This window comes from Phacochoerus africanus, chromosome 14, assembly GCF_016906955.1.
Source record: "Phacochoerus africanus isolate WHEZ1 chromosome 14, ROS_Pafr_v1, whole genome shotgun sequence".
In the NCBI taxonomy this organism is placed as follows: domain Eukaryota; kingdom Metazoa; phylum Chordata; class Mammalia; order Artiodactyla; family Suidae; genus Phacochoerus; species Phacochoerus africanus.
Window position 1 is genome coordinate 14647874 of NC_062557.1, and position 24294 is coordinate 14672167.

At 48.1% G+C, this 24294-nt stretch overlaps 1 protein-coding gene across 3 annotated transcripts in view; it reads left to right on the top strand.

The window, feature by feature from the left end:
• Positions 1 to 24294, top strand: part of PECAM1 (platelet and endothelial cell adhesion molecule 1) — a 74007-nt gene that overhangs the window by 33525 nt on the left and 16188 nt on the right. For all 3 annotated transcript variants that reach the window (XM_047758295.1, XM_047758297.1, XM_047758296.1), the window contains 9 exons: positions 2896 to 3171; positions 5541 to 5792; positions 7591 to 7866; positions 11803 to 12090; positions 13054 to 13161; positions 14266 to 14293; positions 15264 to 15340; positions 17108 to 17161; positions 18537 to 18599. In XM_047758295.1, coding sequence (XP_047614251.1) covers positions 2896 to 3171; positions 5541 to 5792; positions 7591 to 7866; positions 11803 to 12090; positions 13054 to 13161; positions 14266 to 14293; positions 15264 to 15340; positions 17108 to 17161; positions 18537 to 18599 — 1422 coding nt within the window. The remainder of the gene's footprint in view (positions 1 to 2895; positions 3172 to 5540; positions 5793 to 7590; positions 7867 to 11802; positions 12091 to 13053; positions 13162 to 14265; positions 14294 to 15263; positions 15341 to 17107; positions 17162 to 18536; positions 18600 to 24294) is intronic.

The following is a 24294-nucleotide window of genomic DNA, read 5'->3' on the forward strand; positions in this document are numbered from 1 at the left end:
TTCTATGTAAGGTGATAATCCTTCCTAGCATTGCTACTCAGAGAAAACCCTGTGTGGCCTTCTAGACTTGTTTTGCTCACTCATCGAATACACACATAATTTTTGCTTGATTTTCCTTGTTTTTACCAAAAAAAAAAAAAAAATAGGACCTGTCAGACATTCTACCTTTTTCTTAACAACCATAACATTTTTGGACTTTGGTCCATATCGAGAAATAGAGATCTATAGCATTTTAGCGGAATCCTGTTATAAGGATGTGCGGTAACATATTTGCTTCCTTTTCCATTAATGGACATCCAGGTATTTCCACAATATTTTCAGTTAAGACAATCTCACAACAAACATACTTGTACTTATAACTTGTGTACTTTGGCAAGTATTTTATTATTATTTATGGGATCAAATTATTGATTCAAATGTTCTGTGCATTTTCAGTATTGATAGATATTGCTAAAGTGCTCTTCCAAATGGATGAACATGGAGTTCCTGTTGTGGCTCAGTGGTTAACGAATCCGACTAGGAACCACGAGGATGCAGGTTCGGTCCCTGCCCTTGCTCAGTGGGCTAAGGATCCAGTGTTGCCGTGAGCTGTGGTGTAGGTCACAGACGAGGCTCGGATCCTGCGTTGCTGTAGCTCTGGTGTAGGCTGGCAGCTATAGCTCTGATTCAACCCCTAGCCTGGGAACCTCCATATGCCGCGGGAGCGGCCCAAGCAATGGCAAAAAGACAAAAAACAAAAAACAAAACAAATGGATGAACATGTCCATCAAAAAGTGTTCATTTTCCCACATCCTTACCAACCCAGAATAGTATCCGTGTTTTGTTATTTTTGACAGTCCAATTGAGGCACAATACATATTGTTGTGATTTGTATTTCTTTGGCCTTTAGTGAGGTTGAATATGCTTTTTATGATTATCAGTCTATTACAGTTCCCCCCGTATGAACTGCCTGTCCATATATACACCTTGTCCATATTTGCCACTCTGGTTGATTTACTTGAGCCCTTTATAAATTAAAGGAATTAGCTCTGTCAGGTACTCTGAAAATATTTTTACCCCGTTTGTCATTTGTCTTTATTTTTTTATTTCCATGAAGAAGCTTTTAGGGAGTTCCCGTCATGGATGAGCAAAAACGAATCTGACCAGTAACCGTGAGGACGCAGGTTGGGCCCCTGGCCTCGCTCAGTGGGTTAAGGATCCGGTGGCACCGTGAGTTGTGGTGTAGATCGCAGAGGTGGCTCTGGCATTGCTGTAGCTGTGGTGTAGGCCACAAAAGACAAAAAAAGAGAGAAGCTTTTAAGCTTTAATCAAATTTACGCATCTTTTCCCTTATGGTATCCAGTTTTGTGATTCACATTTAAAGTTCCTCCACACTCCAAGATTGTTATTATTATTATTATTTATTTTTGCTTTTTAGGGCTGCACCTGCAGCACATGGAGGTTCCCAGGCTAGGGGTCTAATCGGAGCTACAGATGCTGGCCACAGCCACAGCTACTCTGGATCCAAGCCATGTCTGCGACCTACACCACAGCTCACGGCAATGCCAGATTCTTAACCCACTGAACCAGGCTAGGGATCGAACCTGCAACCTCATGGTTCCCAGCTGGATTCATTTTTGCTGTGCCACAATGGGAACTCCTCTCCAAGATTATTAAAGGAAAAATTCACCTGTGTTTTCTCTTACCATGGGTTAATTTTTTTTCCTACATTAGACCTCTGCTGCATCTGAAGTAAGTTGGGGTGTCAGAAAAAACTTTTATGATAAAAATCTTTTTAAAAATCTGAAAAAGAAGAAAAACCTTTAGTTATTAAGTTACCTCAGAGTATCCTAAAAGATGCCCTTTCTTTTTTATGAACTTTACACAGGAAAACAGACTTTTTTAAAAAATGATAATTTTTTATTGTGAATTTAAGTGATTTACAGTTTAAAAAGAATATTAAAGTATTGTATCACTCTATATTCACTTTTGACATTTTTTAATGTCCTTATCTGTATTTTACATGATTGTAATTTGTGTATATACTCTCATACGCTCTGCTGTTTTTTTGGCAAGCACAAAGGCCTAGCCCTACTTCCCTCACATCTGCTGAAGATCCAACACCCTGATATCTGGCCCATATTTTATTAAAACGGTTTTTCAAACCACGTGAATCATGAAATCAGTTTAGTCAATTATAACCAGTTTTTTCGTTTTGTTTTGTTTGCTTTTTAAAGCACCCACAGCCTATGGACGTTCCCAGGCTAGGGGTCAAATCAGAGCTGTGGCTGCTGGCCTACAGCACAGGTCACAGCAACGCCGGATCCTTAACCCACTGAGCAAGACCAGGGATCGAACCTGTGTCCTCACAGATACTAGTCAGATTCTTAACCTGGTGAGCCACAACAGGAACTCCCATAACCAGTATTTTTTAAAAAGAGATAGAATAGACTAGAAATCACTTTGGGAGGCATGTGATTATTTAAATATGCATTTCCATGAAGCTGCACTCTGGAAAGCTATAGAATATCTAGGTTGAAATGCCAGAGAGTCCATGGAACGGTGTGAGAATTACCTAGAAAATCCTTGATGTGTGGCAGGGAAAGAGTCTGTTTCTACTGCTGTGATTATTTCTGAGGTCATTTGAAGAAGGTCTAGGGAAGATGGTTTGGTCTTTGGGAAGCTCAAGAAAGAGAGCATTGAAGTTAAAAAGAAGGCCGAGGATGCAAGAGTGAGCAAGAAGAGGGGGGAGCCTTGGAGCTGCCCATGAAGGTTTTTGAGAGGGAAGGTTGAGTCTTTTTAATTAATAAGGAAAAACTGGTTGACATCCAAAAGAAAAGAAAGCGGGGGGAGGACGTGCCTTTTCCCTCCCGCAGGTCTGAACCTGAGTCCAACCAGCTTGTCCTCTTCCCGTAGAATCCTTCTCTAATCCCAAATTCCACATCAGCCCCAAGGGAGTGATCATAGAAGGCGATCAGCTCCTCATCAAGTGCACCATTCAAGTGACACACCAGGCCCAGTCGTTCCCAGAAATCATAATCCAGAAGGACAAGGAGATCGTGGCGCACAGCAGGAACGGCAGCGAGGCCGTGTACTCAGTGATGGCCACAGCGGAGCACAACAGCAACTACACGTGCAAAGTGGAAGCCAGCCGCATTTCCAAAGTCAGCAGCATCATGGTCAACATAACAGGTGAGGCTGCCGCTGGAGGGTGTCGGCCTACGGCGGGCTGCAGAAGCCGCTGTGCTGCAATCCCGGGTGGGCAGTGAGAGCTGAGAGATACTTCTGCTCCTGTTGGCCTGAAGGGATGTGCCTGGGCCGGGCTGGGGCACTCGTGGGGAAAAGTCAGTGCAAAGCAAGTAAGCAGTTAGCTGTGGTGGTGGCAGGTGCAGGCTGTGGCCTCAGTGGCCAGCCTGGCCACTCAGTGACCTTGGGTGAGTTACTGACCCTCTCCTTGTCACAACTCTGAGATGGGGGTAATGACACCACTGTAGGACTTGTCACAGGGGCTGAATGGCATCACTGTGCCACAAAGAGCCTCATACAGAGTAAGCTCTCAGTGATGGTTATCTGATGTTTCTGTTATTATGTCACAGTTATCTTTCCTCTGTGCCAAGTACTGTCCGGATCCCTCCATCCCATTTCGGGCCCCATGGCAGGGTCAGGAGTGAGAAAGCATTACTAGGAGTTCCCATCGTGGCTCAGTGGTTAGTGAACCCGACTAGGATCCATGAGGATGCAGGTTCCAACCCTGGCCTCACTCAGTGGGTTAAGGATCCAGCGTTGCCGTGAGCTGTGGTGTAGGTCACAGACACGGTGTGGATCCCAAGTTGCTGTGGCTCTGGCGGAGGCCAGCGGCTACAGTTCCAATTGGACCCCTAGCCTGGGAACATCCATATGCCACAGATGCGGCCCTAAAAAGACAAGACAAAAAAAAAAACAAAGAAAGAAAGAAAGCATTACTAAACTCAAAAATCATAGTAACAGTTCTTCTTTGTGGAACACTGTATGCCTGGTTTACATACATTTTCATTTCAAACTCAACTCTGTAAGAACGTAGGTATTATGAATCTGGTTTTAGGGATGTGGAAACTGAAGCTGAGAGGAACCCAACAATTGCAGGGTTACCAAGTGGCAGAGCAAGAGTCACCCCCAGAGCCTGTTAGATTTCCAAGCCCACGTACTTGCAAGTTCCCTTGAACGCCTTCCTCCTTTACCTGGCTTTACTTTTCAACATAGCACTTATCACGAAAAAACGTACTCTACCTCCTCCTGTGTATTGTCTGTATGCGGCCCTCAAAAGTAAGCTGATAAGGGCAGGGGCATTATCTCTTTTATCCAGGGCTATATCCTTAACACCTGGAGCACAGGTGTCTGCACTTAGTAGGAATTCAGTACGTATTTCTTGGATGGATGGATGGATGAGCATTGGATGACGGTGTTTCAGAGGACAGAGAGAGTCAGCACTCTTGGTTCCCCAGTGAAAATGTTCATTCATTCATCATGGATTCACTCGTTTACTGAAAGCCTCCCCTGTGTTAAGCATTGAGTATATAGTCACAGGGACAGTCCCCAGTGTCATAGGTAGGCTGCCAATGACCCAGCTGGGTGACTGGCATGTGATGGATCCAGCTGGTCTACACCAGGTCGGATCCTGCTAGCAATTTAGTTTTTTGTTGTTGTTGTTTGTTTTTTAATTTTTTTCCTTTTTTAGAGCTGCACACGTGGCATATGGAGGTTCCCAGGCTAGGGGTCAAATCGGAGCTACAGCTGCCGGCCTAGACCATAGCCACAGTAACGTGGGATCCCAGCTGTGTCTGCGACCTACACCACAGTGCACAGCAACACCGGATCCTCAACCCACTGAGCAAGGCCAGGGATCAAACCCTCAACCTTGTGGTTCCTAGTCAGATTCATTTCCGCTGCACCACGACAGGAACCCCTGAACGTTCAGGTGCTTGAACCTCCTGCCAGGCCTTCCGTAGGCTGCCCCCGCCCTGTGCCACTTTCCCTCATTGCCTGAATAACAACCTCCAAGGCTTCTTTCCTGATTCTTCGAGCCTGGGTTCAAGGTTCCCTCTATGGGCTCTACTGCAAACACTACCTGAATCCCCTCTAGACTTAAACCCTTCTAGAGGGTAATTAAAGACTGTTTCTTTTCCACTGCTGTCTCCCTCCTCTGCTAAGCACAGAGGTAGACTGAAGCAAATACTTCTGGAATGAAAGGAGTGGATGGATGACTAAATGAGTGAATGCCTGAATCATTACTTGCTTGCATTACAAGTTGGCGAAATTTTTCTAATCCATATCTGTGAAAGAAATTGGATTAACGAGGGAGGCAAACCTGCCACGGGAATCCCAGGCAGAGAACGAACCCTGGCTCTTCAATCGTGTGATCGTTGTTAGGTACATGAGAAGCAAAGGAAAGCTTTTTGCAGGAAGTTGGGAACTGGTTCTGCCATGAGCAGCTGGGCCAAAGGCCTCTCCGTAAAGGGGCTTTGGGGCCCGGAACCCAGAAACCTCTCACCCCATTCTCCCTCACTTTTCTTTTTTTTCTTCAGAGCTATTTTCCAGGCCAAAGCTGAAATCTTCCGCCACACGCCTGGACCAGGGTGAAAGCCTGAGACTCTGGTGCTCCATCCCAGGAGCACCTCCAGAAGCCAACTTCACCATCCAGAAGGGAGGCATGATGATGTTGCAGGATCAAAATCTCACCAAGGTAGCCTCAGAGCGGGACAGCGGGACATACACCTGTGTTGCAGGCATCGGCAAGGTGGTCAAGAAAAGCAATGAGGTCCAGATAGCTGTGTGTGGTGAGTGCCTCCCCGCTGGCTCGGAGAGTCTCGGGATTGAGTGGGAGAAAGGGAGTGTGTCGCCAGCCGCCACCCTCTCCAGTCCAAAGGCAGTTTGGACTGAGACAGGGTAAGAACTCAGGAGAAAAAGAAAAGTGAAAACAAGAGACTGAACAGCAGCAAGTGGGTGTCTCCGCTTGGAATACAGGACAGAGGCAACACAAGCCGAATGTCATGGCTTTGTTATGGGGCACATGGTGTGGCCTCTGAATCGGGAGGATTCTGGCAGCTCAGACAGACACCCGCCCAGAGGGTCAGGGAGGAAACCCTGCTTAGTCAACGCTAAACTTGAAGATCTAAGTTCTAGGGTTTGTTCTTGGTTTTGTTTTGGTTGGGTCGGGTTTGGGGTTTTTTGCCATCCAGGGCATATGTAAGTTCCTGGGCCAGGGGTCGAACCCAAGCCACAGCAGTGACAATGCTGGATCCTTAACCCACTGAGCCACAGTGGGGAACTCCCATTTTAATTCTTCTGTTGTGGTAGTTCTTGGGAGGAGGTTTTTTATTTTATAAGCTCTATAAATGAGTGATTTCTAGATGATGACCCAGGGGTTCCTGCAGTGATGCAATGGGATCAGCGGTGTCTCTGCTGTGACAGGATGCAGGTTCAATCCCCAGCCCAGCACAGTGGGTTAAAGGATCCAGCTGCAGCTCAGATCTGATCCCTGGCTGGGAAACTTCCATATGCTGAAGGGCAGCCAAAAAAGAAAAAGAAAAAAAAAGACAGTATAACTCCTATTTCTTTTCTTTTTTTTCTTTCTTTTTTTTTTTTTTTTGGTCTTTTTGCCATTTCTTGGGCCGCTCCCTTGTCATACGGAGGTTCCCAGGCTAGGGGTCAAATTGGAGCTATAGCCGCTGACCTACACCACAGCCACAGCAACTCGGGATCGAAGCCATGTCTGCAACCTACACCCCAGCTCACAGCAACGCCGGATCCTTAACCCACTGAGCAAGGCCAGGGATAGAACCTGCAACCTCATAGTTCCTAGTTGGGTTCGTTAACCACTGAGCCATGACGGGAACTCCCAATAACTCCTATTTCTGAAGCATGAAATTTACTATCAGGAGAGGCTGAGGCACTGAGGGTTGGTTTTAAAATATATTTTGTGGAGTTCCCGTCATGGCGCAGTGGTTGACGAATCCGACTAGGAATCATGAGGTTGCGGGTTCGGTCCCTGCCCTTGCTCAGTGGGTTAATGATCTGGCGTTGCCGTGAGCTGTGGTGTAGGTTGCAGACGCGGCTCGGATCCCGCGTTGCTGTGGCTCTGGCGTAGGCCGGTGGCTACAGCTCCAATTGGACCCCTAGCCTGGGAACCTCCATTGCCGCAGGGGCGGCCCAAGAAATAGCAAAAAGACAAAAAATATATATATATATATATATATATATATATATATTTTGTTTGGGTACATGTTGTATTTTTAAATGTTTTTCTTGTGTCTTTTCTCAGTACAGAAAGACTCCATGAATGTGTGTGTGTGTGTGTGTGTGTGTGTGTGCGCGCGCGCGTTAGATATGTGAACATACAAACATATCTTAGGAGGATGTAATGTTTTTCTTGAATTTGTGTCATCCTTTTTCGTTCATATTATTCTCTCTCCCTTTCCCTCCTCAAGAATCTTAAAGAACCTGTAAAAGTAGATGAGACAGGCAGACGTTTTAAATTACAGGAATGACGGAGGAAGCCAAGCCCGGAGTTTGGAGGAGGAACCCCTTGGGCTGGATGTTTTGCCTCAGATTGTTTCTCTCTCTCTGTCGTTCTAGAAATGCTTTCCAAGCCCAGTATCTTTCATGACTCCAGGTCTGAGGTGATAAAAGGACAGACCATAGAAGTCAGTTGTCAATCCATAAACGGAACCTCGCCCATTTCCTACCAACTTTTAAAAGGAAGTGACCTTCTGGCGAGTCAGAACATGAGCTCAAACGAGCCCGCGGTTTTCAAAGATAACCCAACCAAAGACGTGGAATACCAGTGCATCGCCGATAATTGCCATTCCCACGCCAGCATGCCCAGCAAAATTCTGCGGGTCAAGGTGATAGGTAAGTCCCTGGCCTGTGGGAAGAATTCATGTAGGACTGGGGCTTTAGTTCGCATGTTCAAAGGTTTGGAGTGGACAAGAGAAGCGGGTGGTACTTATGCAAAGTCCGTAAACATGACATGTGGCCACGCAGGACCACGGCCCAAGTACATGGGGCCAGTTATTGATGTGGCCAGTGTCGTCATTTTCAGAACCTTTCAAGTGAGCTGCTAAAATGTAAGAGTAAAGTGTCCCAACTTCAGGAAGCACCAAAGTTGTGCTTTGAGGCTCCCTTAGCATTTGCTTCATTTTAGAAGAACTGACAACCACCTCTGAGAATTATAGACCAGAGTTCTGCTCTACCATGAACCCTTGGCGGGGCAAATTCTGTTCACGTGTGGAGCCCACAGCCATCAGAGCCTCAGGCTAATATTCACTGGGACTCTTACCCTCAAGAGAAAGCTACCATTGCCCTGGGTTCGAGAGTTTTCCTCAGCCTCTGTCTGGTGCCTCTCAGACCTTACGAGTACCATTACTTGTGTCTCTGAGATGTTCTGCATCTTGTTGTAAAGAGCTTAAATAAAGCTTCCTCTTCCTCCCGCGCCTCTTTTCTTTTTTTTTAATTGAAGTAGAGTCAGTTTACATCTCTCCCCGCTTTTTGTTTAATAACTGCTTATCTATATGTGCCGTGTGGATACCTTTTTTTTTTTTTTTCCGTCTTTTCTAGGGCCACACCTGCAGCACATGGAGGTTCCAGGCTAGGGGTCTGTCGGAGCTACAGCTGCCGGCCTCTGCCACAGCCACAGCAACACCAGATCCGAGCCGCAGCTGCAACCTACACCACAGCTCACGGCAACACTGGATCCTTAACCCACTGAGTGAGGCCAGGGATCGAACCTGCAACCTCATGGTTCCTAGTCGGATTCGTTTCTGCTGCGCCACAATGGGAACTCCCCCGTGTGGATATCTTGAGGTGGATAACAATTCCTCCTACTGTTAATGTACAGTCTAAGAGGAACAATATTTTTCAAATTAACACCAATATATATTCAGCAGCTCATGCTATAGGGCGTTCCAAAAAAGAAGACATATTCTTTGTTTTCAATGATATAATGAGAAACACAGGATCTCCTGATTAAATAGTGAAGGAACATTTTGATATATTTGAATAACAGTGCAAAGAAACATAGGAAAAGTGTTACTAGGCAACACATGATTGTCGCCTGAACCCTCCGTACGGTGATGGTGATAGGAATTCAGGGCATGAATGATGCCACATCTAGGCTGAGTGGGAGGAGCTGGTTAAAAGCCAAGGCTCGACAATGGCTGGGCAGAGAGGGCTAGAGATGGTCCCCAGCCTAGTCAAATACATGAGCAAAAGGCTCCATGGAGCAGTTCAAAAGGCTGTGGCTACATCAAATGGCTGGACACAAAGGCTGGGGATGAAGAGTTAGCGGCCATAAGCGGGAAGAGTGGCTGAGCCTAACTGTGAAGGGCTTCAATTGCCCGTTAGGAGTCGGGGCTTTGTCCTGTGTGCAGTGAAGAGCCAGAAGTGGGAAAGAGGATATGCCGAGAATGCGGTCTTGGCAAGATTAACCTGGGAGTCCTGTCCGTTAGAAGGAGTGGGGGGAGTTCCCGTCGTGGCACAGCCGGAGCGAATCCGACTGGAACCATGAGGTTGCGGGTTCCATCCCTGGCCTTGCTCAGTGGGTTAAGGATCTGGCGTTAACATGAGCTGTGGTATAGGTTGCAGATGCAGCTCGATCTGGCATTGCTGTGGCTGTGGCATAGGCCAGCAGCTATAGCTTCGATTAGACACCTATGCTGGGAACCTCCATATGCTGTGGGTATGGCCCTAAAAAGCAAAACAAACAAACAAGTGCAAATAAATAAATAAATAAATAAATAGTTGCAATTCTCACTTAAAAAAATTTTTTAAAAAGGTGAAAAAGAAAAAAAAAAAGGAGTGGAGACTCCAAGCCTTACAAGACCTTAAGAAGCTAGTGTAGGAGCCCACGTGAAACTGTTGGTTTATACTGGGTCAACATTAATGGCTAATATTTACTGAGCTCTGTCCGTCCACCCCCATGTGAAGTATTTTAGTAAATTATTCCCATTCATACTTACAGTAGCCACATCAGATCCATATTAATATCATCCTTATTTTATGATGAGGCAACTAGGGCTTAAGATAAAGAGCTGGTGGGCATTTGGGCTGGGAATTGAGGCCAGGCAGTCTGGCTCCTGAGCCTGGCTTGCCACCACCCCCTTGTGCTTCACAAGAAGAGGGGCCGTCAGGTGCAGCTGCACCTCCAGGAGGCTGCCCTTGGGGTTGACCCCCATCATCCCATCCCAGGCTCCGTGCTCCCTTTCGCTGGGTCAGCGAGTCCATGGTCTGGCCCCCTCTACACTCATGAGGGTGAGTCACAAGTCAGATGCCAGTCTGCTGATCAGTTCACTCTCATACTAGTAGGAACATCCTTGGGAAGACAGTCTACAATCAGAATTTTGGTGGTTGGACGTGGAGCGAAAGGGGCTATAGGAGGAAGATGAGTTTGGCTTGGCTCTGCTGGGAATGAGAGGCTGGCAGGGCTTCTTGTTGGAAATGCCCAAGTGAAATTCAAGACTCGGAATTCAGGGGAGTAATCTGGACTAGAGCTGTTTAACCAATGTAGGGGAGGAGTTCCCGTCATGGCGCAGTGGTTAACGAATCCGACTAGGAACCATGAGGTTGCGGGTTTGGTCCCTGCCCTTGCTCAGTGGGTTAACGATCCGGCGTTGCCATGAGCTGTGGTGTAGGTTGCAGACGTGGCTCGGATCTTGTGTTGCTGTGGCTGTGGCCTAGGCCGGTGGCTACAACTCTGATTCAACCCCTAGCCTGGGAACCTCCATATGCCGTGAGAGCGGCCCAAGAAATAGCAAAAAAAAAAAAACAAAAAAACCGAAAAAAAAATCAATGTAGGGGAGATCATCAAAGGGGAGAGTGGAGACGGAGAACTGAGCATGAATTTTGTGGAAAGACCCCAGGTAAAGGGCAAAAGGAAGAAAAATTGGTGAATAAAGAGGGAGTAGCAGGTGAGGAGGTAAGAGAATCAGAGTTGTAAGACTTCACAGAAGCCCAGAGAAAGCTGAGTTCAAAAGAAAAGGCTGGTGGAGTTCCCTAGTGGCTCAGCAGTTTAAGGATCCAGCGTTGTCACTGTAGCAGCTCAGGTCTCTGCTATGGCAGAGGTTCGATCCCTGGCCCAGGAACTTCCACATGCCAGGGACGTGGCCAAAAAAAAAAAAAAAAAAGGAAAGACTGAGTAATAGGTGAGAATGATATGATAGGGAGGCCAAGGCTGCGAAAGCTGGAAGAACATCTACCATGGATTTATCTGTAGGGATGAGTTAGCTGGGGAGTCCGATGACCTTTGAGTTTCTTCAAAACCAGAGATATAGTGCAGCTTCAGAAGCAGGATAGAAGTCAGATTTCAGGGCTAACAAGAAAGAGAAAAACAGGACAATAGCGAGAGAAGGCAGGGCATCAAGGTTACTTGCTCGTAAGATCTGGACATGTCATGTATCTTTGTAAGCAGAGGGAAAGAAATCACACACACTCTCTCTCTCCCTCCCTCCCCCTTACACACCCCCACACACTCACATATCCAAACTCACCCAGAACAGACCCCGAGAGAACATAAGTTAATCATATAGTCAAGTGGCCAGTAATACTTGAGGTGGTAGGTGAAGGGAGGTGTCCCTAGCATCTCGTGTCTTATCAACATGTGAGGACAGGAGGTGTCCATTGCTGCCCTTCTGGGCTAATCGGGAGAAGAACTGGAGAGAATGTGAGATGCCGGGAGTGATTTGATGCCAGTTCTGGATCAGTCACAGAAGGCTGGCCTTGACCAGTGGCTGTGTCATGGTCCTTCACTTCCCCACCTCTTTTCTCAGAGCTAATCCCTTTCCTGCTTTTCAGCCCCAGTGGAGGAAGTCAAGCTCTCTAGTCTCATGAGCGAGGAGGTGGAGTCTGGGCAGGCCATTGTGCTTCGATGCTCCGTGAAAGAAGGATCTGGCCCCATCACGTACAAGTTTTACAAAGAAAAGGAGAACAAGCCCTTCCACCAAGTCACCTTGAATGACACCCAGGCCATTTGGCACAAGCCAAAGGCTAGCAAGGATCAGGAGGGACAGTATTATTGCCTGGCCTCCAACAGAGCCACCCCTTCCAAAAACTTCCTCCAAAGCAATATACTGGCAGTCAGAGGTGAGTCTCGGTCTCAATGGCGAAACGTAGTGTGAGCTCCAAGGGCCAGAAAGCACACTGTTTGTAAGAGGAAGTGGGTGGGAGTTTGGCACCTCTTACTGAGGAACCTGTATCCTCAAGGCTCTTTGGTTGCAGGTAACAAAACCCACTCAAATTAAGTATAAAAGAGGAAGAAAGTATACATGATGTGTGACTGGGTCCCCTTGCTGTACAGTAGAAAATTGACAGAACACTGGGAGTTCTCGTCGTGGCTCCATGGTTAACGAATCCGACGAGGAACCATGAGGTTGCGGGTTCCATCCCTGGCCTTGCTCAGTGGGTTAAGGATCCGGCATTGCCGTGAGCTGTGATGTAGGTCGCAGACGTGGCTCGGATCTGGCATTGCTGTGGCCCTGGTGTAGGCTGTTGCTACAGCTCCGATTCGACCCCTAGCCTGGGAACCTCCATATGCTGTGGGAGCAGCCCTAGAAAAGGCAAAAAGACAAGAAAGAAAGAAAGAGAGAAAGAGAGGAGTTGATTACTCTAAGGAATTAGAAGTATTTCTCACAATCCTAATTACAAATTCTTAGTGGAAAGACACCAACTGGCCCATCCGGGGTCCAATGTCCACCCATGGACCATTTATGCTCAAGAGGATGGGGTCATGCAGAACAGACGCGGTTAGAGGAGCCCATCTATGTGGGTGGGGGGTTGCTTACAGAGAAGTAGGAGGGGCAAACAGAGCACCCCAGCCAGCATCTGCTTCAGTCCTACAGTCCTTCCAGACCATCACGGACTGTCTTCGTAGCAGAAGCAGCCGTTTCGGCACCAACTATGATCAGAGTCCCTCAGAGGCAGGTGCTCAGTATAAGACGCTGGTTATAAGGATGTAAAGATCAGTCTTATTTGTTGCTTAACGTGGACATTATTTCTTGCAGTGGAGGAAAAACCTACATATTTGAATTTTTTTTTTTTCATTTCCAGTCTATCTTGCCCCCTGGAAGAAAGGACTCATCGCAGTGGTTGTCATCGCAGTGATCATTGCTGTCTTGTTACTTGGGGCCAGATTCTATTTTCTCAAGAAATCCAAGGGTGAGCACAGTCTTTTCATTCCATTCTGCCAGGCTCCCTTGCCAGGGAACCAGCCAAGGATGTGAGGGGCTTCAGCCTCATGGGGGGCTAGTGCTCTGGTCTGGTGGGAGCCAAAGAGATGTGACTGATGGCAGCTGTTTTCCTCCTGGAGTGTCACCTTGACAACCAAAGATTTTGGCTTTGGTGGGTGCGGAGCTTTTACTGCCCCTGGATTGAACTAGGCTAAAGTGACAGTGATTGCTTTCCTGGTTGGGCACCCCAGAAAAGATGAATTTGGGGGGGCAGTTGCATCTACATGAGGTGAAACATAACCCCTTGTGTGGACCTGGCCACACAGTCTTAACGCTGGTAGACGTGGGCATGAGTGGAGACCCCCCCCCACATGCCGAATGCTTCCCCGTGAATCTGTGATTGTGCCATGATTTCCACCCTGGGCTTGAGGTTAGCCATGCATAGAGGGGAAGCCAGGACTACCCACTGACCCTCAGGAATCAAGTCTGCTAAGCCAGACTCCAGGAAAAGGGCACAGCACCAGTAAAGTCTGTAAAAATTTTTCGTGGGATCAGGTGGGTCCTATTGGGTCCCCTTGTGCTACTGCCTGGGAGGGAGCAGAGAGGATAAGGAGGGGTTTTTCCCTGGAGCCTAGGAAAACAGGCTCAGGGTCAAACCCTGTCCTAAGGCTGTGTCTGCCCTTGGTCTCAGGCCAGTTTGGAATGAAAAGCACAGGGATTCATTTAGCCTTTACTTTGGGGGATGGTCTGGAAGCAAAGAGTCGTTGCGCATTTATCTGGCTAATCTGGTTCCTCTACTGTCTGTTTTCGTCAAAGGAACATTGCTCCTGGCTAAACAGTCAAAATGTCATATTTCAGGGTAAATGATGTGAAATCTACCAAGAAAAGATCTGCTTTTGTTTACTTGTTTGTTTTCTTTCTTTCTTTCTTTCTTTCTTTTTTTAATGAGACTGTATTTGGCTTTCTGTTCTCTCTTTTTATGAGTATTCATTCAGTCTTCAAAAAAGTCCAATATGGTTGGGAAGGGCATTCCTGTCTGATACGGATGTGGGTTCTTTATACTGACTTTGGTTCTTCTCTTTGTCTCTTAAAGCCAAGCAGATGCCCGTGGAGATGTGCAGGTCAGTGTGCTTGGAAGAGGGGCAGCCATCCTGTGCGCGTGCATAGACTCGTTTGGGGAGGTTCCTGTCATGAGGAAGTTTTCAGTGGCTCTTGGCAAACTCTGAAAAAGAAGGACCTTGGGTGTGAGCAGTGTGTGTGTGTGTGTTTGTGTGTGTGTGTGTGTGTGTGTGTGTGTGTCAGTGGAAGGTTGCCAGTTGTTCTTCATGGGAAGGAATGGCTTTATTCTGAGGTCATGTCCTTTCTACAGTTTTCTTTCTGAAATTATAATGGTAGTAGATGGAATTTAAAAAATTTCTACTCACTTGGCAAAATAGAGTTGCCAAAAAAAAAAAAAAAAGTAGTTGTACTACTTTTACTGTTCTTGAAATCTAAAATCCCAAAATGTGGAATTCCCATTGTGGCGCAGCGGAAACAAATCCGACTATAGTACCAGTGAGGATTTGGGTTCAATCCCTGCCCTTGCTCAGTGGGTCGGCAATCCTGGCGTTGCTGTGAGCTGCGGTGTAGGTCATAAACACGGCTCAGATCTGGTGTGGCTGTGGCTGTGGTGTAGGCCGGCAGCTGTAGGCGCTGATTTGACCCCTAGCCTGGGAACCTCCATGTGCTGCAGGTGCAGCCCTAAAAAAATCAAATCAAATCAAAGCCCCAAATATGGAAACTATCGCTCTGTTCCTGAGAGAAACAGTAGCCCAGGATGAGGAATTCCTTCTTGACATGGGACTCACCTGATAAAAGACTCTGCTTGTTCGTACACCCTTTCGCCCTGACACGTATTTCAACAGCAAAAGGGTTTTGTCAAATAATCACAGACCTGAAAAAAGCATTAGCTCCAAATGAGAGAGTAAAATTTTCCTCACTTCAGAAAACTCTTCCTGGTTTTCTCATGCTCTTTCCTTGATTATTTGGTTGGTTTGAAGTTGGAGCCAAAACAAATGTTATTTCTTTTTCCTTTTTAAATTTCAATTGAAGGCCAGCAGCACCACTTCTGAACTCCAACAATGAGAAGACATTGTCAGATCCCAATACTGAAGCCAACAGACACTATGGTACTGTCATGGTTTTTGTGCAATTGCTAAGATTTATTTTTCCCAACTTGCTACACACTCTCCATCCCTCTGAGACGCAGAATCTGTGGGTGGTGGGCTGAGTGTGGAAGGGAAACTCTTCAAGCAAAGGCACTTAATCTTATCAGTTGTTGGCTGGTGAGGTCATTAGCAAAACAAAAAGTTAAGAAGAAAGGCAGAACATTGTGCCCTGCTTTCACCCCCTTCTAAATATCCCGAGGAATGAAAAAGGGTGGAGAGTAATTATAATGCCGTGGACATCCATTGTGGGTTATCATCAAACACTGGACACTGCCCAAGGGGAATCATTCTCCATTGGTGAGAGAGACCAACTGTCTCATGAAGGCACTGGAAAAATATCTCCTCTGATGGAATTAATTATTGCAAACACAAGGCAGTTTCATTTCCAACTTGCCACAATGGGAAACCAATGTAAAGATGTCACTGTTGGTAGAGGCATTAAAAAAAAAAAAAGAAGAGTCATCCAGTAAGGAAACACCTGCTTATGACATTTATCGCAAGCCTGAGAGTCAGAGAGTAGGGTGGGGAGCCATGCCCAGTAGTTGTTAATCCCATTAGGTCTGTGAGAAAATTGTTCAAGCCTTTTAGCAGGGATGCTGGCTGTTTCCCAGAGGGGGCCATGATTACATCACACAAAAAGTTCTGTCCCACAGAGGGTTTGGGAATCGAACACCGATATCTTTTCTAATTCTGTATCAGGGTCCCCCCAAATAAGGAATTTTTAGGATACGCCTTTTACAGGGCATTCTTGAGGAAATGTCTTGAGAAATGAGCAATTCCTATAGTAGTGAAACATCAACTTTTAAAAAAGTGAAACAAAACATTTGTCCTGATAAAAGTAATGTGTCCATAAAGAGGAAAGAGCAAATATATCATTTAAGAGGCTACATTCAGAAAATCTGGTTAATAGTTAGCAAAAAGTAATCCAGTGCTCTGGAGAATATACCTCTTTGTGGTATAAGGTGGGTTCTGTTAGTGATTTGTAATGCTTATATAAGTACAGAAATACAGTGCTTTAAATTAAATGCTGATAGAGACATATTAAAATAGAATTTCTCCCCACATTTCCAAATTGCAAGAAACACTCCAATTCTTATTATATTTTCTCTGCATGGATTATTTCAGTTTGTAAATATATGTTAGCAATCACCATAGTCATTCGTAAATACATAATGGAATGGAAAACCATGTATGCTTCAGGAATAGTACTTTTAACATTCATAAGAATGTTTTTAAGTGAAGAACGACCTGATTTAAAAATAAATAAATAAAAGATTTCAAAATGTTTGCCCATGCCCGCTGAGGAAGCAGCCTGGACATCCTGCAGTATTTAAACCAGGTTCTCATGATCCAGTTCTCCAGATGGAGAGGGTTAGTTCACTAGTATCCTTCGTATTTGTGGTCACTGGCTCATCCTTTCTTGAATTAAGCTTAATTTCTTCTGAACTTGCTTCTGGTGAACAATTCTGAATTTTGGACAGTTCATAAACAGATATGTCCCTCCCGTGTGGTGGTGGTGGGCATTCCACTGGTTTTAGAAAAAGAGACCAGGCAGTGAGTGGGAGGGGGCCCAGGGGCACCAGGAGGGAATTCAGAGCCCAGATACACTGCTGGTTGTCAGCTTCACTGAAGAAATTAGCCTTGGCTCCTTTTGTTAGTGGCACCGAATTTTTTAAAATTTATGTAGGAAACTAGGAGTTCCATTGTCACTCTTTATTTTTCAACTAGGTTACAATGAAGATGTTGGAAACCATGCAATGAAACCATTAAATGAAAACAAAGGTAATTATCTAATTAATTTTTTAATTAGAAACCTTTACTTTTCTATAAAAGACCCCTAGGAGAAGAACTAGAGCTCTTAAGACCTGTGGATAGTTCCTCACCTCTTTTTTTTTTTTTTTTGGCTGATTTTTACGGCCGCACCCAAGGCATATGGAAGTTCCCAGGCTTGGAGTCCAATCAGAGCTGCAGCTGCCGGCCTACACCACAGCTCCCAGCAACCCCCCGGATCCCCAACCCACTGAGCGAGGCCACAGCCTCGTGGATACTAGTCGAATTCACTTCTGCTGCACTGCAGTCCAAGTCCTCACCTCTCTTAAATGGAGGTGGCTATTGCTTTCTCCAAAGATGCTCTCTAGTGTCTGTTGTTACTTGTCTTAAATATAAGCAGCAGTGCTATTTTATTTTTTGGAGTGTATTTTTCATTTTTGTTAAACATTTGGTAGATACAAAATAATTTTACATGTAAAATAGAAATAGTAGCAATTCATTAACCCATCATCCTTTAAAAAAAGAGAAGAGTTCCTGTTGTGGCTCAGCGGTAACAAACCTGACTAGTAACCATGAGGATGTGGGTTCCATCCCTGGCCTTGCTTAGCAAGTTAAGTGTTGGCGTTGCTATGAGCTGTGGTGTAGGCAGCAACTGTAACTCCGATTCCCCCTAGCCTGGGAACCTCCCATGTGCTGCAGGTGCAGCCCTAAAGCAGGGTGGGGTGGGGGCACCCACACACTTTCGCTACTTGTAAAGTACTCTGTGTACTTCTCCCCACCTCCTTAACCGTTTTTTTTGCCGGCTTTATTGAGTTATAATTGACATACAACATTGCGTCATTTAACATGCACAACGTGAGGAGTTGCAGTGATGCTGTGTTAAAAACACCTGTGCCTCTACCAGCCAAGCGAGGAAGGGCCTCCCACCTTATGCAGCAGCCCATTCTGAATCAGGTTCCATTTTTGGGGGTAACTTGATTTTCTATACATGTGCCTCATACTCTCAAAGCCGTTTTAAGCTGGGGACCCCGTTCCCCACTTCCTGAGATCCCGTCCATCTTGGAGAAAGCATTCTACGCCTGTGGCCGTGGAGAAGGCCTCTAGAGTTAACTGTGGCTGATGCTGGCTGTTTCTGTATCTTCTGAGCTTTACACATCCTCCCACTGCAGAAACAGCAGGATCTGAGCTGTGGCGAGTCCTTCCCCATCCCGGGGAGAGCAGCTGGCGTTTTCTCATCCACTTAGAACGGAGTGAAGCCTGTGTCCGGCTTCCCCCTTAAGACACCGAACACTTTGATCACCTGAATGGAAATCGCTAGTGTGGTCTGAGGCCCCCCCCCCCCAGGAGATTCTGTCTAATGGCAGGGTGCTGTGATTTTTTTGAGCAGAGCCTCTGACCTTGGACGTGGAGTACACGGAAGTAGAAGTGACCTCCCCTGAGCCTCACCGAGGTAACAATCATCATTCTAGAGACTCCCCATGTTTTATTGTCAGCCGGGGTGTCGATGCTGGGGTGTGCTGTGCTGTGGCCCAGGGACAAGTCTGGTCACCCTCGTGGCTCAGAAAGGAGGTGGTGGGCAGGCAGATGGGCTGGACATGCCTTAAGGCAGGAGCATTGACCCTTCCCCCTCCAGGCTTGGAGGTCTAAAATTTCATCATTATGTGTTATTGAGCAGTAACCAAGTGCTAAGAAATGGTTTGTTCGAGTTCCCTCATGGCTCAGTGGCTTAAGGATCCCTACTGTGGCAGGTGCAGCCAAAAAAAAAAGTTAAAAAAGGGAAAAAAAAAAAAAAGTAATGGGTTTGTTGAGAGACTTTGCAGGCAGCCTCACCCCTGGGTGTTTGGGTGTGTTTCCAGCTTCCAGAAGTACCCTCCTTGCCCCCATCCAAGCACCTTTCTTAAAAAGTTGCTTGAAGACTGAGTTTGCATAAATGAAATGCACATTTGAAGCAGGGAAGGGCTTGGCTATTTAAAGAGACCAAAGGCTTTTGAAAACAGAAAATGCCTCTCCATGTAAACAGGGGCACCATTGTTAGGCTTCGGGTTTTGTTTTTATGTGTTCATGTCTCTCAGGGGCAGGCTGACCTGGAGATTGTGAGCTCTGGTCCTGTGTTAGGGAAACTGACTGGGGGGGGGGGCGGTGGCCAGCCCACAGCGGGCCCTCGAATATCAATCGCAGTGGCTTTGGGCCCCACAAAAACCATGCCTATCCTCCTAAGCCTCCTTCGCTCCCCGAGAGGCCACACAAAGGAAGCAGCCACCAGAGCCTTCCTGCCCTGCTAGGAAGCTCATTAGTTGTTAGTGCTGTGGCCATGCATCCCCCTTCCCCATGAGGCTAAGGCCAGCCTGCCTCCCCTCAGCCTTGGCAGGCCTGAGAGCCTGAGCCAGAGCCACATGGTGATGGCGTTCTCTGGTCACCTCTGGATCCATGATCTGGAAGTTTGAGTTTCCTTCCTTCTTCCCTTTCAGGTACCATGCCCACAGGTGTGTGTGTAGAACCTTCCAGGCAGGGCCGTCCCCTGTGACCCCTGGGGCTGGGTGCTGCACAAGACAGTCAGGTGCCCAGACCCTGCAGTCAGCATGGCCCAATTTGCACCACTACTCAGGGCGTCCCAGTGCCAAGTCTAGGCTGGACCAAGGAGGGTTGGGGGCCACGGCTGGCCTGAAATTCTCCTTTTTATTTCACAGTAAAGTGATTCACTTGTTGGGTTAACAAATTAAGGGCCCATGATGGACCAGCCCCAGTGCAAGCAGCAAAGATACGTATGTGGTCCCCCACTCATGGAGGTGTAGCCTCTGAGTGAGTTAGGAGAACAAGAAAGCAACAGCAGATAGGGTCAGATTAGAGTCAGAGCTCGAAAGAAGACTGGGTGTGATGAGTCAGCAGGAATGGTGGTTCCAGGAGGCCTGTCTGAGGGGGTGGCATTTGAACTGGGACCTAAAGGGCACAAAGGAAGGTGACCCCTCCAAGAAAGGGGAGGGCTACGAGGACCCAGGAAGAGCGCAGGGCAGTGGGAGGTGGCCTGGAGCTCAGCTTATTTAAGGATCTGAAAGGAGACCTTAAAAGATCCTTGTATGACTCTTTCAGATCCTTAAAGGATGCAGAGAGAGCGAGAGGGTGCAGAGGCAGATGAAGCTGGGAGGGCGGGGGGGGCGGCGAGCTCCGAGGCCTGCGGGGCCACTGAGCTTCTCTCTGTTTCTACTCTCAGTAGACTGGGGGCCTTTGGGAGCCTTTCAACAGCGAGGTGACTGGTTCCAACTTCCTTCTTTAAAAAGGATCCTTGTGGCGATGTGGAGGATGGATAGAGAGGAACAAAAAAGGAAGCCAGGCAAGGGGGATGAGGATGGATCCAAAGTACAGTGGGTGGGTTCTGGATATGTTTTAGAGACAGACTGCAGCCCTGGATGAAAAAGTCACGGCCAGGATCGGGGAGACAGAATCACTACACTTTCTTGGCTGAACAACGAACAGCACAGATGGTCCTGGTGTTGTGATTGGGAGAAACAGGCTCATGGGGTTCAGCTGGGTTGAATCCAAGAGGAGACAGCGCAGGGGTCTGGTGCTCAGAACCGAGTCTGGGTGAGGGGTGGCCAAGGGGACTGGAGGGGCCTCCATGCCAGCCTTCCCAGGTCCAGCCTGAGCCCCTCTGTCACTGCATCATGGGCTCCAACCTGTGGGAAACAGCTTACTTCCTCTTAAGGGGGCTTCAGGCTTGGAAGGAAAGGAGAACCACAATAAGAGAGCGGGGCTGTATGTATGTGGAAAATCCTGCTGTCCTCCACACCCCACTGAGCGCTCAAGCCACAGCAATTGCCCCCGCCTCTGGCCTGGAGGTTCTGATACCCATCCCAGAGGGTCAGGCCCCACCCTTACTCTGCCACCAGCCGGACCAGAGCCAGGGGGAATAATGAGGGCTGTGCATGAAGCCTGGAAGGCTTTGGATTGAAGGAAACTGAAGCAGGAACACAGAAACAGGGTTTTGGAGTTCCCATCGTGGCCCAGTTGGTTAACGAATCCGACTAGGAACCATGAGGTTGCAGGTTTGATCCCTGGCCTTGCTCAGTGGGTTAAGGATCCGGCGTTGCCGTGAGCTGTGGTGTAGGTCACAGACGTGGCTCGGATCCCACATTGCTGTGGCTCTGGTGTAGGCCAGTGGCTACAGGTCCGATTCCACCCCTAGCCTGAGAACCTCCATATGCCACGGAAGCAGCCCTAGAAAAGGCAAAAAGACGAAAAAAAAAGAAGCAGGATTTTGTCCTTGGAAAGGCGTCCATTTCCATTCTTTTGGGGACGTTTCCACCAAAGCGGTGTCTGGTTTTTCTTTTTCTTGCTTGAAGGTGGGGAGGTGTTGAAGGGAAAAGAGAACCCCTGGGTCCGGGTGAAGCAGAGATGTTTTCCTTGCCAAGCTGTACAGCTGCAGGGTCACCTCTCACCACTTTGCACCAAGGTGCCCAGTGGGCTGCGGAGGCCTCAGCAGAGCCAGGATGAAAGTCATTTGCATGGAAGTGAAGAGTTTCTAGAGGACTCAAGTTGTTTTCTGGACCTAGCCTCTTTGGCAGCTCAGGGACAGCGGGGGGAAGGGAGCCTGGCCCAGGAGGCTTCCCTTGCTTTCTCCTGGGTGGGAGTGGCACATTGCTAGGTGAGGCAAAGACTCTATGGGTTCAAGGCCAGTGGTGAGTAAACGTGACCTGGTCTTGGCCAGCCCAGTTCCCTGTCCTCAAAGCCTCCCTCCTCTACAGATGGGACGGAGGAAGGAATGGAGGACCGCGTCCAGCTCCAACCCTGGCTGGCAGCTGACCAAGTAGTCACTTGGGGTTGGAGGAGGGGTGGGAAGGAACTCGTTAAATCGCAGTTTGCCGCATGTTTGCGCTGAAACTAATTGCTGGGAAAACCCCGTGACGTTGGAACCATCTCTTCCTCTGTTAACAGAGAAAAACAGAAGCCAAAATAAAGCCCATCCGGAAACATCCCTGACAGCAGAGACAAACAGCCCGTGGGCCTGGTTTTGTCATTAGCAGGCAGCTGCAGCCCCACAGCGGCGGGAGGAGGGCAGCGGGCGAGGCGCTGCAAACCCCGCCCCAGGGCCAGGCGGGGCGGGGCCGAGAGGGCGGGGCGGGGCGGGGCTGGGGGAACCGCGGCGCTGCGGCAAAATTAGCAGCTCAACCAAGAAGTGAAACCGCCCTGCCGCCCTGGCTGATAGGCAGTTATGAAGTGAGAGGGAATTGAGTGCTGTCCTCGGGTCCCGTGGGTGTCACAGCGTCCCCAAGATGAGCAGAGAGGTCCAGTAGCCACCCCTTACGTGCCTGGGGGCGGTGGAGTTCCCAGGGTTCCCAGACTTGACTGCCCAGCCCTCGCTCCATTCCTTACCTGCCGTGGGGCTGGATCAGAGGATAAGCTGGTAGGGTGCCCAGTGTCCTAGAACGTTTATCACGCCCCTTTTTTTTGCCTACCGGCTGTCCCACCTTTTCCTCTTCCATGGGGCCCAGAACACAGTAGGTATTAGGATCTTGTTGAATGAGTGACTTGACATTGAGCAGAGTCCCCTGGGTATGTGGCAGGCAAATCCCTCAGCAAAGATGGGGCTCACTGGAACTTCCCTCCACACCCCCAGATCTGGTGCCACTGAGGGAGTGGAGAGTGGTGTGAGTATCTCTGCTGTCCTCATAGAGAAAGGTCTGGTACCTCAGCCACTCTGCTAGGTACCAACTCCTAGTTGGTGCCCTGGGGAGTGGCTACCATGCCACTCCCACTGCGAGGTCCTGGCACCTCAGATACCTCAGGGTCAGCTGTCAGGATCCAAACTGCCATTCGAGCCCTCTCCTGGCATTCAGGTCATGACACAGGAACCACCATCATTTACTGTGTGATAAATGACCATGATTTATTTATTTCATTATTTCATTGTATGGATACTAGTCAGGTTCGTCACCGCTGAGCCACAACGGGAACTCCCTGACTGTGACTTTAATCCTAAGATCTAAAACCTCAGGGATCAGGAGTTCCCCTCATGGCGCAGCGTAAACGAATCCGGCTGGGAACCATGACGTTGAGAGTTTGATCCCTGGCCTCGCTCAGTGGGTTAAGGGTCTGGCGTTGCCCTGAACTGTGATACAGGTCGCAGACATGGCTCGGATACTGCGTTGCTATGGCTGTGGTGTAGGCCGGCAGCTACAGCTCCGATTCGACCCTTAACCTGGGAACCTCCATATGCCGTGGGTGCGGCCCTAAAAAGACAGAAAAAGACAAAAAAATAAAAAATAAAACCTCAGGGATCAGACTGATCATGACAAGACCTCCCCGAAGGTCAAAGGTCAGAGACAGAGACAACTGCAAGGACACTGACTCTGGTCTTCACTGTCCCATCAAACCTTCACAGGTGCCTCCAGGTAGCTGTGCGTGGTCTGAGATCCAGAGGAGCATAAGACCCAGGCACTGCCCTGGAGGAGTTTGGGGTCCTCCAGGGGAGACAGTCATGGGTACAAATAGTGTCGATGTGTCATGGGCACATGTCCCCAGAGTGCTATGGGAATCCACGTGACTGCCCGGAGAACAGGGAAGGGGGAGCGTGTGAGGGTGTGTGTAGTGTGTGCACCCAAGTGCCAGAGCAAAGCTTGTCCTGAGGATTGGAGGAGGAGGAGGAATGGGGCAAAGGCAAAGGACTGTGCAGGCTGCGGAGGAGTGCGTCCTGGGTCAGGGTGTGAGAGATGGGGGCTTCCCTGGACTGTGGTGAATCAAGGGTAACTCGGTGCAGTTAGAGTCCATGAACATGCCCCGGCCATCTGCCACCAAGGAAGGCAGTGTCCATGTGGCACTGACCGTGGGGGCAGAAAGCATTACCCAGTCTGGGGTTCCGTTTCCCAATCTGTAGAGGGAGAGTGCTGGCCACGCAGCATCAGGCACCTTTGTACAGTACGTTTTCCTGATCCTTTGTGCAGGTGAGATGGAAGTGATGGGTTCCATTGTGAGGGTGTGTGTACGATGCATGTAGACTTTCTATGAGTGTGTGTGTGCCTGTGTCTACACACAACCTGTACACGTACGTCAGCTCACACAGATAGCTGTACAGGGCCTCTGTCTCCCAAACCCTTGAGTGTCTGCTGGGTGTAATCTACACACTAAGTTATCTCATCATCTGCTGTTCAGAA